Below are 12,837 nucleotides of genomic sequence, written 5' to 3' on the forward strand. Positions count from 1 at the left end.
TCACGGCCGCTTGCCAACAAACTTATATTATTTTAGCCAATCATGTTAAAAGAAAATTCCAACTGTGAATAAAGAGATTTGTATAATGATTATGATGCGCCATACTCTTTACAGAGTGTTGGGGCTGTCAAAGCAGTTTCATGGCAAGGGTTATACTAGGTGGTTTGCCATTGCCTTCCTAGCATTGTTTGCCCATTTAAATGCTGAGCATCAAGCAACGAAGCAGCACATCCCATTTTCAAAGTCTTTGGTATGACTTGGCTGGGGTTCGACCACCGACCGCCCCGACTCGGACCTTTGGTATGACTCGGCCGGGGCTCGAACCACCGACCGCCCAGATTCGGACCTTTGGTATGACTCGGCCGGGGTTCGAACCACCGACCGCCCAGACTCGGACCTTTCGTATGACTCTGCCGCAGTACCAAACAACGACCGCCCAGACTCGGACCTTTGGTATGACTCGGCTGGGGTTAGAACCACCGACCACCCAGACTCGGACCTTTCATATGACTCATCCTGGGTTTGAACCATCGACCTCCCAGACTTGGACCTTTGGCATGACCCAGCCGGGGTTCGAATCACCGACCTCCCAGACAAGGACCTTTGGTTTGACTTGGCTGGGGTTCGAACCACCGACCACCCAGACTCGGACCTTTGATATGACTCTGCTGGGGTTAGAACCACCGACCGCCCAGACTCAGACCTTTCATATGACTCTGCTGCAGTACCAAACAACGACCTCCCAGACTTGGACCTTTGGTATGACTCGGCTGGGGTTAGAACCACCGACCGCCCAGACTTGGACCTTTCGTATGACTAGACTGGGGTTAGAACCACCGACCGCCCAGACTCGGACCTTTGATATGACTCTGCTGGGGTTAGAACCACCTACCGCCCAGACTCAGACCTTTTGTATGACTCTGCTGCAGTACCAAACAACGACCTCCCAGACTTGGACCTTTGGTATGACTCGGCTGGGGTTAGAACCACCGACCACCCAGACTCGGACCTTTCGTATGACTCATCCTGGGTTTGAACCATCGACCTCCCAGACTTGAACCTTTGGTATGACTCGGCTGGGGTTCAAACCACTGACCTCCACAGACTCGGACCTTTGGTATAACTCGGCCGGGGTTCGAATCACCGACCTCCCAGACTCGGACCTTTGGTTTGACTCGGCTGGGATTAGAACCACCGACATCCCAGACTCGGAACATTTTCTCTCGCCATTGCACCACCGAGTCTGGTGCGATATGTGTAATAACACTGCATCATGAGAAAGAAAAAAACTCCCTTTGATAAAATTGCATTGGAAAGGGCAAAATAAATCATGATTTGAGCTTCATGGGATAGAGCCTTTTCAAATTGCTGCCTTCCTGAGTACTCAAAGGGGACGGAAGGAAGGAATCAACAAAGCACAGATCAGAAAAGCCATCAGCGCACATTGCGGCCAAAACCAGACCAACACAATCTTAGACAAGCTTGATCACGGCCACCTACTTAGCGAGGACATGTTTGTCAATGACTGCATGACTGTAGTGTGTCGCTTATGGGTGCTTTCAGTTTTTTTCATCTACATACACAAAAACTTCAAATTATTTCCTTAAATGTTTTAAGCAGCTGTGTAGTTTGGCCTGGTGTGCAGAATCCGACTCTATGCTTTCCTTGTGCGCAGAATGGAAAAAGGAGGTTCGGTATGCCAATGAAGCCTACAGATAGTCTGCAGTAATACCAAAGCTGAGTGTTTGCAAAAATACTAATAAAAAAAACCAAAATGATAAGAGGAGGTCACTACCATATAATTATGACCAAACTTGCTTCCTGATGCCTTCCCACCCAACATGGCAGCAGGAGTAGGCACTGTATGGTTTAGGAGCTGGAGAAATCCCTTCAGGCAGAGAGCCAGGGCCGGAAACAGAGTTTGGATTGTATAACTCTTAAAGAAGCAAACACTTTTTCTCCATCCCAAGCATTCTGCTCTCTTACTCCAAGAGCTGGCTTGGATAGTAACTTGCCAGAGCATTTCAATGGTGCGAGGTCAGACAATTCCAGTCCAGGTTAATAGACAGCACGGCTCAAAGCTGAAACCAATTGATTGTCTGATAAGCTCCAAACAGTGAGCTAACCCAGACCCATTTAGTCTAGTACTCTCGAAGGACTCTGGTGTTAGTACCTTTACCAAGTCACTACAAGAATGATCGGTGATAAAGATTTGCCATTGGAAAACCTTGTAGGTGATTTTCTTTTTAATGTAAATTTACTTTGAAAATGAGCATGTCACAAAAATATATCACAAAATGTAAAATATATAAAGTGTACATATTACCAAATGATAATGCAAACAAAAGGAACGAAGTATTGATATCGAATAGAGAGATTATAAGGTGCTCACCAGCCTGGTTAGTTGTGATGTTGACGGCAGCAAACTGTGGTTGATAAGGGCTGTGCTCCGACACTCCATTGACAGCATGCACTTCAAATGTATACGGTGTGTGTGCCAGCAAGCGGCGGATGAGTACGCGGGACTTGCGCAGACCATGTTGCCGCGGGGAAAACTGCACAGACTCACTGCAGCGTGTACAAACACGCCTGTCTTTGGAGCAGAGGCGGCAAACGATGTTGTACGTGATGTCCGTGCGTCCGCCGACATCCAACGGCGGGTTCCACTCCAGCAGCACTGAAGTCTCATTTACGCTCGAGATTACTTGGCGTGGAGCAGATGGGGTGCCTGTGAATGGTGGAAAAGTAGAAGTGAACACCGAATAATGGTCACGGTCAAAACAAATGGAGAAAAACCGAAGAAGCAAACAACAGCTAAAGGGGAATGAGAGGAAAACGTCAAAAGAGTGTTGTTATGTTTTGAAGTTTTGTTTTGTTCTTCCGTGAGCCTCAATACCTGTATTAAATAAGAGACTGAAAGATCAAACAGAAGACCTTTGGTTACGTCAATAACCTTTCAGCATTTCCAGCTTCTTCAAAGGATCTCAATCGCTTTGACCAGGCACAATACTTCTGGACAACAATTATTCTGCATAATGGCAGATAATGACTATATAAATACTTTCGTATCGACCACATAACCATCACAACCATCCAAAATAGTCTGTGATAAACACATTTTGTTGTGAAAAATGAAGTAATAAAAGAACGTTTTTTTCAATACAGTAATCCATAATAAACAAAAGAGCAAGAACTGCACAGCAGAAGTCACAAAAGAACAAACAACTCAAAACAACTCGAGCACTTTAGCCACAGAGTGGAGGGAGAGAGGGAATGGTTTTGGGAAATATTTTCTTCAACACCATGACTCCATTCTGCCCAAACTACATCAATGGTTTCATCATCCGATGCAGGTCTGTCTGTTCTGCTCCATTCCTCCAAGAGAGCATTTCAGATCGAAGCAGACATCGTCTGTGCTTGTCCCTGATGAAGGCCTGCAATCTGTGGCTGAACTATTGAACATTTCAAGGCTTTGTCACTTTTACAAAACCCTGAATTGGTTATTCTTTTGTGTTCTGTGCTTCTCATAATTTTTGTGATTAAAAGTCATTTTGGGCTGAAAAAATTACCACTTTAAGCTTCAGTAGTAACAAGAAGAAAAAGACATAAAATGTCAAAGCCCCTCCATGGTTTTAGTGATTTTACTGTACGGAGTTAGGGGCCGTCAGTCGGCCATCTTTGGTCGGAAGACAAAACAAATTCTTCTGCATATGTATACTCATGTATTGTCTTTGTGCCAAATTTGAACAAAATTTGTGCATGCATGTTCGAGAAATGGTTAGGAAAACGTATAAGTTACAAAATGGCCGCCAGTCGGCCATCTTGGATCTCTTCTCGAAAATAAATGAGGTGCATATGTAAGCCATCAATCATTATCTGCGTTCAAAGTTTTTTACAAGATCGGTAAATGTATGTCTGCGAAAAGGTTGAGGACACGTTCAATATTGGTTTCTTTTACAACTAAAATGTCCGCCAGTCTACCGGTCGGCCATCTTTGATCAGATCACAAAATAAAGTGAGATGCACATGTATGCCATCATGTGCTGTGCTTGTGTCAAGTTTGAACAAAATCAGGCCATGCATATCCGAGACATTGTTGGAGACAGATGTAACAAACAAAATGGCCGCCAGTCGGCCACCTTGGATCTGATCTTGAAAAAAATGATGTACATATGGACGGTGTAATTCATTATCTGTGTGTCAAGTATGAACAAAATTTGTCTGTACATCGCCGAGATATGGTTGTGGAAGTACGGACACGCGGACGTACAGATGGACGGACAAGACCAAATCCATTAGCCCCCGTTTCAGACTAAGTCCAACGGGGGCTAAAATTTAGCATCATGACTTCTCGTAAAGAAATTGATCATGTTGCAGGGTTATGACCTATCAATTTTTGCTGGTTCTTATGGTCATTAAGATGTTTTTTTCCTGCACCATGACATCAGAACATTCCTCCAAGTCAATCCAGAGGGAAACAATGCATTAACTGCAATTGGTGAAGTTTGATTTTTGAAGAGTGTCCTGTAGTTGGGAACGATACATCCAAACCCGCCCAAAAAGTCAAACTATGACATTTTATGTTAGGTAATCAAGCTTTGCAGATACATTTTCAGATGCAAATGTGGGTGGTAGTCTGTTAATGAAGATTATAAAGTTTACAATTGATGAGGCTGATGATGAAGGATACATCTGTTTATTCTTCCTTTCACCTCCACTCATTCGTTCCTCTTTTTCCTGCCGGTTAAACAAACGTCCACACTCACTTCAATCTCATTATTCCCTCCAGGTCTTCAAAACAGCTGTTCACCAACATCTCAGATCGTTCGCAATCCAAAACCATGATCTCTTCTATCCTCGCTAACTCCCCCTACTTATCCCCAACCCAAACGCCACCCCACCGCAAAACCCTTCTACTTCCCAAAAATTACAGTTTTTCCTCCTGAGAGTTTCATTCTGCATCCATCTTGTCCCTTTCCTAGGCGCCCCCCCCCCCCCCCCCACACCCATTGTTTGTCCAAGTCTCCCTCTATTTTGACCTTTGATCATTCGGGAATGCCACCCCTCTCTCTACTGTCCTTTTTGTCCTGTTATGTCTTGATCCATTCAGGTGGAGTAGCTCTTCCACGAGCCTCGACTATTAATCATGCAGGCTGACTTTTTGACATAGATTTTCAGGGTTTTTGAAAGAACAGATGATAAATAATGGTTGAGTGAGTCAAGCCAAATGCAAACTGGTAATATCCTACCGATATTTTATATTTTAAAAAATGTTTCCGATCTCATCTGCACTTCCAGTGTATCTTGCAACCCATCTTTCTTTACACAATTCCAAATAACCACCGTTAATCACAATATCATGACACAACATTGCTTTTGGCCTTGGAGGACAAAATAATTTCTCCGAGCCAAGACTATGTTTAGGAAAATATGACGGAGCTAAAACGCCATGGGGATGCTGTTATCTTTATGCAGAAAAAAGTTGAAAAATAATATTTTGATGTACTCTGGTGGATTCAACATGAAAAACTGGAAAGCACTCACTGGTGCAAGGCATGCTTGCAGGGTCGCTGCCCGCACGGTAGTAACCATTCCGACAGATGCAGCTCGTGGCTCCAGCAGCGGAGATTCGACTGCCTGGAGGACACTGTTGGCATTCTCCCTCACCCTGCACCGCCTTAAATGTCCCCTCCGGGCACGCTGTAAAGAGCGGGAAATGGCAGAAGGTTCGCTTCACTACTCACACTCCATCACAATTACAAACTTCATTTTCTTCTTGCCAAGGTCAAGAATCTCATGGGGATCATTGTAGTCATTTTTAATGCAGTCACGTAGCTTGGGATATGTTGAGGAAGAAAATGCTAATGCGATTGTTATTTAATCACTTTGATCGTTGTCATGGTAACACCACAACTTCCTACTGGAATCAAAGAAAATTAAACTGTGATTATTCCATCACCTCCTTTAATATATGCATATATATATATATACATTATCGCTCCCAGCAAGGTGCAGCAGCAGCTGTATGGGACACCTTGCTGGCGGTTCTCCACTGATGATATGAAGGTCGCATAGTGACTGACATATATATATATATATATACTACTCAAAAGAAGTTAAGGGTCAAAAATATTTGTGCATATAAATATAAGCTAACGAGCTAAAATGGTGACGACTAATGACAAAATAATTCTTTGATGGCTGAAGAACAGAAAACACAAAACAAAAACTTTTGATGAGACACTAGTTTATTACCCTGATGAAAAAGAGTCATGCACCCCCCAAAATGATGTTCACACAAGTCGCAGAAGCTTCAGTAACTGGTGTAGCCACCGTCAGCATTCACACATTCTTGACAACGTTGGCGCATGCTGTTCATCAGGCGTTGGAAATAACGTTGAGGGATCGCTTGCCATTCTGCGACTAATCGCTGAGCCTGTTGCCGGAGGTTGACGGCAGGGACGTGATGTGATCGAACTCGCCGCCCTCGTTCATCCCACGCATGCTTAATGGGTGTCAAGTCGGGTGAATATGCAGGCCAATCCATGTGCTGAACGTTCTGCTGCTGCAGGAAGTCGGTCACCACCCTGGCACGATGAGGTCTTGCGTTGTCGTCCTGGAACCAAGCTCCTGGTCCAATCCGTTGGCGAAGTGGAATTACCAGAGGCTGAACAATCTCGTTGAGATAACGCTGACCAGTCAAATTTCCGATGACGACGTACAGAGGGGTTCTGTGGTTCATGGATATCCCCGCCCACACCATCACACTTCCTCCTCCAAATGGTAGACGTTGAGCAACGTTGAGATCAGCCTATCTCTCTCCTTGACAACGATAAACACGAGCCCAGCCATCATTGAACTGGAGCGAGAAGCGGGACTCATCTGTGAACATTGTCTCTGCCCACTGACCACGGTTCCACCGGATATGACGTCTGCACCAATCTCGGCGAGCCCTTCTGTGACGGTCAAGTAGCGGTGGTCGGACTGCAGGACGCCGCCATCGCAAACCTCGGTCTCGCAGACGATTCCTAATGGTCTGGTCGGACACGTTGGTGCCTCTGGCAGCTCTGAGTTGATCCCGAAGATGCCGTGCGGTCACAAAGCTCTGTCGCAATGCCGTTATCATCAGGAAGCGGTCTTGTCGTGCTGTTGTTGATCGGGGTCTTCCAGAACGGGGGTGATTCTGAACAGCATTAGTTGTCCTGAACCTCTGCTAGAGTCTGCCGATAACGCCTTGGCTTACATTTAGACGCTGAGCCACAGTTCTCTGAGTTTGTCCATCTTGGAGCCAGCCAATGGCCCTTCCCCTGTCTTGGATGCTGAGTTGTCGTCGAACCATCTTCAAATTTCAAGTGATGATGAATGGAAAATGCTCAGCCATTTTATTGCTAAAATTGGCATGCATGGAATGACACTCATGCTAAACACGTGCAAATGGTGCATGAGGTGTCACAATGGGTGTTTCGAGGCAGTTTGTCAGTTTAGTCTGACTAAGTTCGTGCTTCAAATCCATGAAAAGGAAATCTGGGTTAACGTAAAAAGTTTCTAAAGATAAGTGCAATGATTGCATGTCCCATAATAACGTGATCTCTAAAGTCCAAATGACAACCCAAATGGAGATATTCTAACCATATCTGGCTTAAAAAGACATACTTACAAAAATGATCAAAAAATTTCCTTTGACCCTTCAATTATTTTGAGTAGTATATATATATATATATATATATATATATATATATATATATATATATATATATATATATATATATATATATATACGAAAGGCAATGTCCGTCCATCCGTCCCGTCCGCCCATCTGTCTGTCTCCTCCATAACTCCAAAACCATGAAACCTACTGGCTCCAAACTTTGCATGCATACACCTGGACCTCCAACAGATTGCTAGGATGAAAACTGGGTGTTTGGGTGTTATAACACCCTTTTTGAAGATGATTAATGAGGTGCTCATAAGAAAAAACCCGATGTGGTGGCTTACCAATATTGCGGCCCACCATCTTGGTCAGCCCACTGCACCTCGCTGGGTTCTTAAGCCGCCATTTTGATTCGGCCGACTCAAACGTGCCTTACCTTGGAAACACGATCGATTACTTGTACCCGACTGCAAAGCCGCAATGAGCCGGCGTAGCCAAAGCCTCTTGCCACTATTTTACCCATCACTATGGCATCAGTAGGTTAGGTAGTTGGTAGTAGGTAGGTGTAGTAGGTACCGTACCTCGTTCAAAATGACACCATTTGCATTCTGGATGAGATTAAAATTTATAAAATTTCCTTCTTGATTAATTCGGTGAATTCCCTCTCAACTTCGGATATTTCCGGCCTTGAAAAACTATCCCCTACGGCCGCGAGATTTCTAAAAAATAATTCTTCGTCAATTTTAGAATATTTGACGCCGTTTTCAGCGTCCGAAATGTGGTAAAAAGCTTTTTTGAAATATTTTTTCAAATGCTCGAATCTCATTGGTTCCGGTAATTGGTGACGATTTTCGTTGAAGATAACCAGGGCCCGTGTGGGCCCGGGGAACGAGGTTGGTCTTAAAGTATTTTAATTACAAATTAGAGGTGCATAAGATTGTGAATCAAACAAAGACGGGTGAAACAAACTCCTATTGAACTTTTTCTCAAATTTTAATGCATACTTCCGCATCCGCAAGATGGCGGCCTCCATGGAGCGATTTGGTGCTGCAAAGCTTCGAAATTCTCAAAGGATCCTGCAAAATCTGGCTTTTCAACATAATACGTACGCGTTCATTCACAACATCGGCTTCGCCGGCTATCATCACATAATTGAAGCATATTATCAAAATATGGATTCGGATATGAGGATTGGATGCTGCAGATGAAATAATGTCCAAATCTGGAGAGAAATCTGACAAAATTTACCATATCTAGCAATTGGTGAACGCTATTTTAGGCTTCTTTTGCAAGCCATGGCGTAGAGTAGACATAGCTAACTTTTTGTTACATATATACATATATCCCCAACCCAAATATCATTATCCGTAACCCATTCATTCACTCATTCACTCATTCATTCTACCTTTATATGTCATTTATATAAATATATAAATAAATATATAAATATATTATATGAATATAAATGGAAAATGAATATATGCTTGTGTGTTTATGTATGTATGCATATATATATTTGTATATGCACATGCACAAACTGTAACGTGAACGATAGCTGTAAGCTGCGCATCATTTCCGCTGAACTTGGGGGTGATTAGTCAGCTTAAGCGTGGCTCTTCTTTAAGATGCATCTTCTGCACATATCACACATCTTACACACATATCACTGCACATTCTTGTCTGATATACATGCCTGTTGTTTCTGTAGACTAAGAAGAAGACATTTGTTGGTCGAAAGCTTGTCGAGAATTAAAGATCGACCGTCCTGAAGCGACGTCCGCGTCTGATTTAGTCTCCCGATTATATATACTAGGGCATGCCCGTACTATATCTATATCTAAAATTATATCCCCCCCTCTATTTACATGAAATGGTTTGGTTCATGAAATGTTTTGGTCCATTCGCAACGCCAAAGCGAACGGCGAACGCTTTACATGAAATGGTTTGGTCCATGAAATGTGTTGGTCCATTCGCAACGCCAAAGCGAACGGCGAACGGCTTGCGAGTACAGTGACAATCCCCCCCCCCCCCCCTCTATTTAGATGAAATGGTTTTTATTAGTTTTAAAACATAGTTTAACGCCAACATAGCGGCAACATAGTTTGCAAACGTGAAATAAATGAATACGCTCTCAAATGTGCCATCCGAGGCAGAGTGTGTCCGCCACGTTCGGCACACGCGATAGCTCGCTGCTCTCTGATTGGTTGAATCGTTTTTTGGACATAGCTCGGTAAGTAATTGTCCGATTAATATGAAACCTTGAAAAGGCACATCCTCGGGTCCCCAGCAATATACCTGGCAAGTTTAAAGTATATCGGACCCGTGGTTGTCGAGAAACAGCGGTCACAGACAAACGTACAAACAAACACACAGAGATTACTGGAATTATAGATAGATAAATATATATATATTATATATATATATATACACATATATATATACAGTATATATATATATTTATTTATATATATATAAATATATATATATATATATATATATATATATAGATATAGATATATATATATATATATATATATATATATATATATATATATATATATATATATATATATATATATATACATATATAAAGTATGTGTACACCCAAACATGAAACATCTCATTCCAAAATCATGGGCATTAACATGGAGTTGGTCTCCCCCCTTTGCTGCCATAACAGCCTCCACTCTTCTGGGAAGGCTTAACACCATATGTCGGAACATTGCTGTGGGAATTTGCTTCCATTCAGCCACGAGAGCATTAGTGAGGCTGGGCACTGATGTTGGGCGATTAGGCCTGGCTCACAGTCGGCCTTCCAATTCATCCCAAAGGTGTTTGATGGGGTTGAGGTCAGGGCTCTGTGCAGGCCAGTCAAGTTCTTCCACACCGATCTCAACAAACCATTTCTGTATGGACCTTGCTTTGTGCACGGGGGCATTGTCATGCTGAAACAGGAAAGGGCCTTCTGCAAACTGTTGCAACAAAGTTTAAAGCACACAATCGTCTAGAATGTCATTATATGCTGTAGCGTTAAGATTTCCCTTCACTGGAACCAAGAGGCCTAGCCCGAACCATGAAAAACAGCCCCAGACCATTTTTCCCCCTCCACCAAACTTTACAGTTGGCACTATGCATTCGGTCAGGTAGCGTTCTCCTGGAATCCGGCAAACCCAGATTCGTCCGTCGGACTGCCAGATGGTGAAGCGTGATTCATCACTCAAGAGAACATGTTTCCACTGTTACAGAGTCCAATGGCGGTGAGCTTTACACCACTCCAGTCGAAGCTTGGCATTGCGCATGGTGATCTTTGGCTTCTGTGCGGCTGCTCGGCCATGGAAACCCATTTAATGAAGCTCCCAACGAACAGTTGTTGTACTGACGTTGCTTCCAGAGGCAGTTTAGAACTCAGTAGTGAGTGTTGCAACTGAGGACAGACTATGTTTATGCGTTACGAGCTTCAGCGCTCGGCGTTCCTGTTCTGTGAGCTTGTGTGACCTACAACTTTGCGGCTGAGCTGTTGTTGCCCCTAGACATTTCCACTTCACAATAACAGCATTTACAGTTGACCGGGGCAAATCTAGCAGGACAGAAATTTGACAAACTAACTTGTTGGACAGGTGACAACCTATGACCGCGCCGGCGCGCCACGTTGAAAGTCACTCAGCTCTTCAGTACGGCCCATTCTACTGCCAATGTTTGTCTGTGGAGATTGCATGGCTGCGAGCTTGATTATACAGTCATGTGAAAAAGTAAGTACACCCCATGTAAAGTTTTGAATTTTTCAACATATTTCAACATACAGCTATTTGATCTTCATTTCAACAATATTGACAGATAAAGGTGATATAATATAACAAATATCATGAAACATTTACATTTTGTAGTCCATTGTATAATTTAAATAAACATAAATGCAAATTTCGCATGTGGAAAAAGTAAGTACACCCCTACATTTATCACTACTTCAAATACCTAAAATTAGAATCAGGTGCACCAGCTCAGGTGCAAATGATTAGAACATCGTTGGAGAGGATCTTGGAGGAACCTGTCTTATTTAAACCTCAGACATTTAGTTTGGTTTGCTCTTTGTTGTTGAAGTGTGTGGCGTCACCATTAGTCAGGTTCACTATGTTAACAAATATAATTTCGTTCAAAATTTTGGTAGATTAGCAAAACTATACATTTTTGGAATATGCAGAGCACGAGGAATCCAAAAATTAATGTTTACATTTGCGTAGACACCTTTGCGAAAATGACACTCAGGACAGTGATGAAGATAGTCAGGTTCACTATGTTAACAAATATAATTTCTTTCAAATTTTGGGATTAGCAAACCTGTACATTTTTGGAATCTTCAGAGCATGGAGAATCCGAAAATCAATGTTGGCATTTGCATAGACACCTGCATGGCCGCCATTTTGGATTTTGAAAATGGCCACCATAAAATACATATTTTGCACGATCTTGGCTTCTAGTCAACCTGGAGACTTAATTAAATATGCTAATCCTATGTTTTCTGGGTCAAGGAATCCAATAAAGGCCTCAAAATAGTGCTCAGGATTATAGAAAAGCAACAAACAAAGGTAATTGAAAACCATTGTCTTTATATTTGTGATATAACTGTATTACATAATACATGATATTGCAAGTCCTTTGAAGTTATAGGTTGTGATAGGAAGTTATAGGTAGTATCAGATTGAACTATTAGTCCTATACACAGGATCTACGAGGTCTATACCGTTCAGGAATATGCTTTTACAGATCTTCATCACTGTCCTGAGTGTCATTTTCGCAAAGGTGTCTACGCAAATGTAAACATTAATTTTTGGATTCCTCATGCTCAGAATATTCCAAAAATGTATAGTTTTGCTAATCTACCAAAATTTTGAACGAAAATACATAGTGAACCTGACTACATGTCTAGATCAAAAGAGCTCTCTGAGGCCTTCAGAAAGAAGGTTATAGATGCCTACGAGTCTGGGAAGGGTTTTAAAAAGAACTCCAAACAATTTGAAATCAATCATTCGACCGTCCGGAAGATCATCTGCAAGTGGAGAAGATTCCAAACAACTGCCAACTTGTTCAGGCTAGGCTGCCCCAGCAAGTTCAGCCCGAAAGCAGACTGCAAGATGCTGAAAGAAGTCTCAAAGAACCCCAGAATGTCATCACGGGACCTACAGGTAGCT

The 12,837-nt window shown here is 42.7% G+C and overlaps 1 protein-coding gene across 6 annotated transcripts in view; it reads right to left on the bottom strand.

Annotated features, from left to right (window-relative positions):
• Positions 1-12,837, bottom strand: part of LOC137428972 (ephrin type-B receptor 2) — a 252,354-nt gene that overhangs the window by 93,232 nt on the left and 146,285 nt on the right. For all 6 annotated transcript variants that reach the window (XM_078780888.1, XM_068118902.2, XM_068118905.2 and 3 more), the window contains exons 4-5: positions 5,545-5,700; positions 2,393-2,728 (exon numbers count right to left, since the gene is read on the bottom strand). In XM_078780888.1, coding sequence (XP_078637014.1) covers positions 2,393-2,728; positions 5,545-5,700 — 492 coding nt within the window. The remainder of the gene's footprint in view (positions 1-2,392; positions 2,729-5,544; positions 5,701-12,837) is intronic.

This window comes from Myxine glutinosa, chromosome 6, assembly GCF_964187855.1.
Source record: "Myxine glutinosa chromosome 6, kmMyxGlut1.1, whole genome shotgun sequence".
NCBI lineage: Eukaryota > Metazoa > Chordata > Myxini > Myxiniformes > Myxinidae > Myxine > Myxine glutinosa.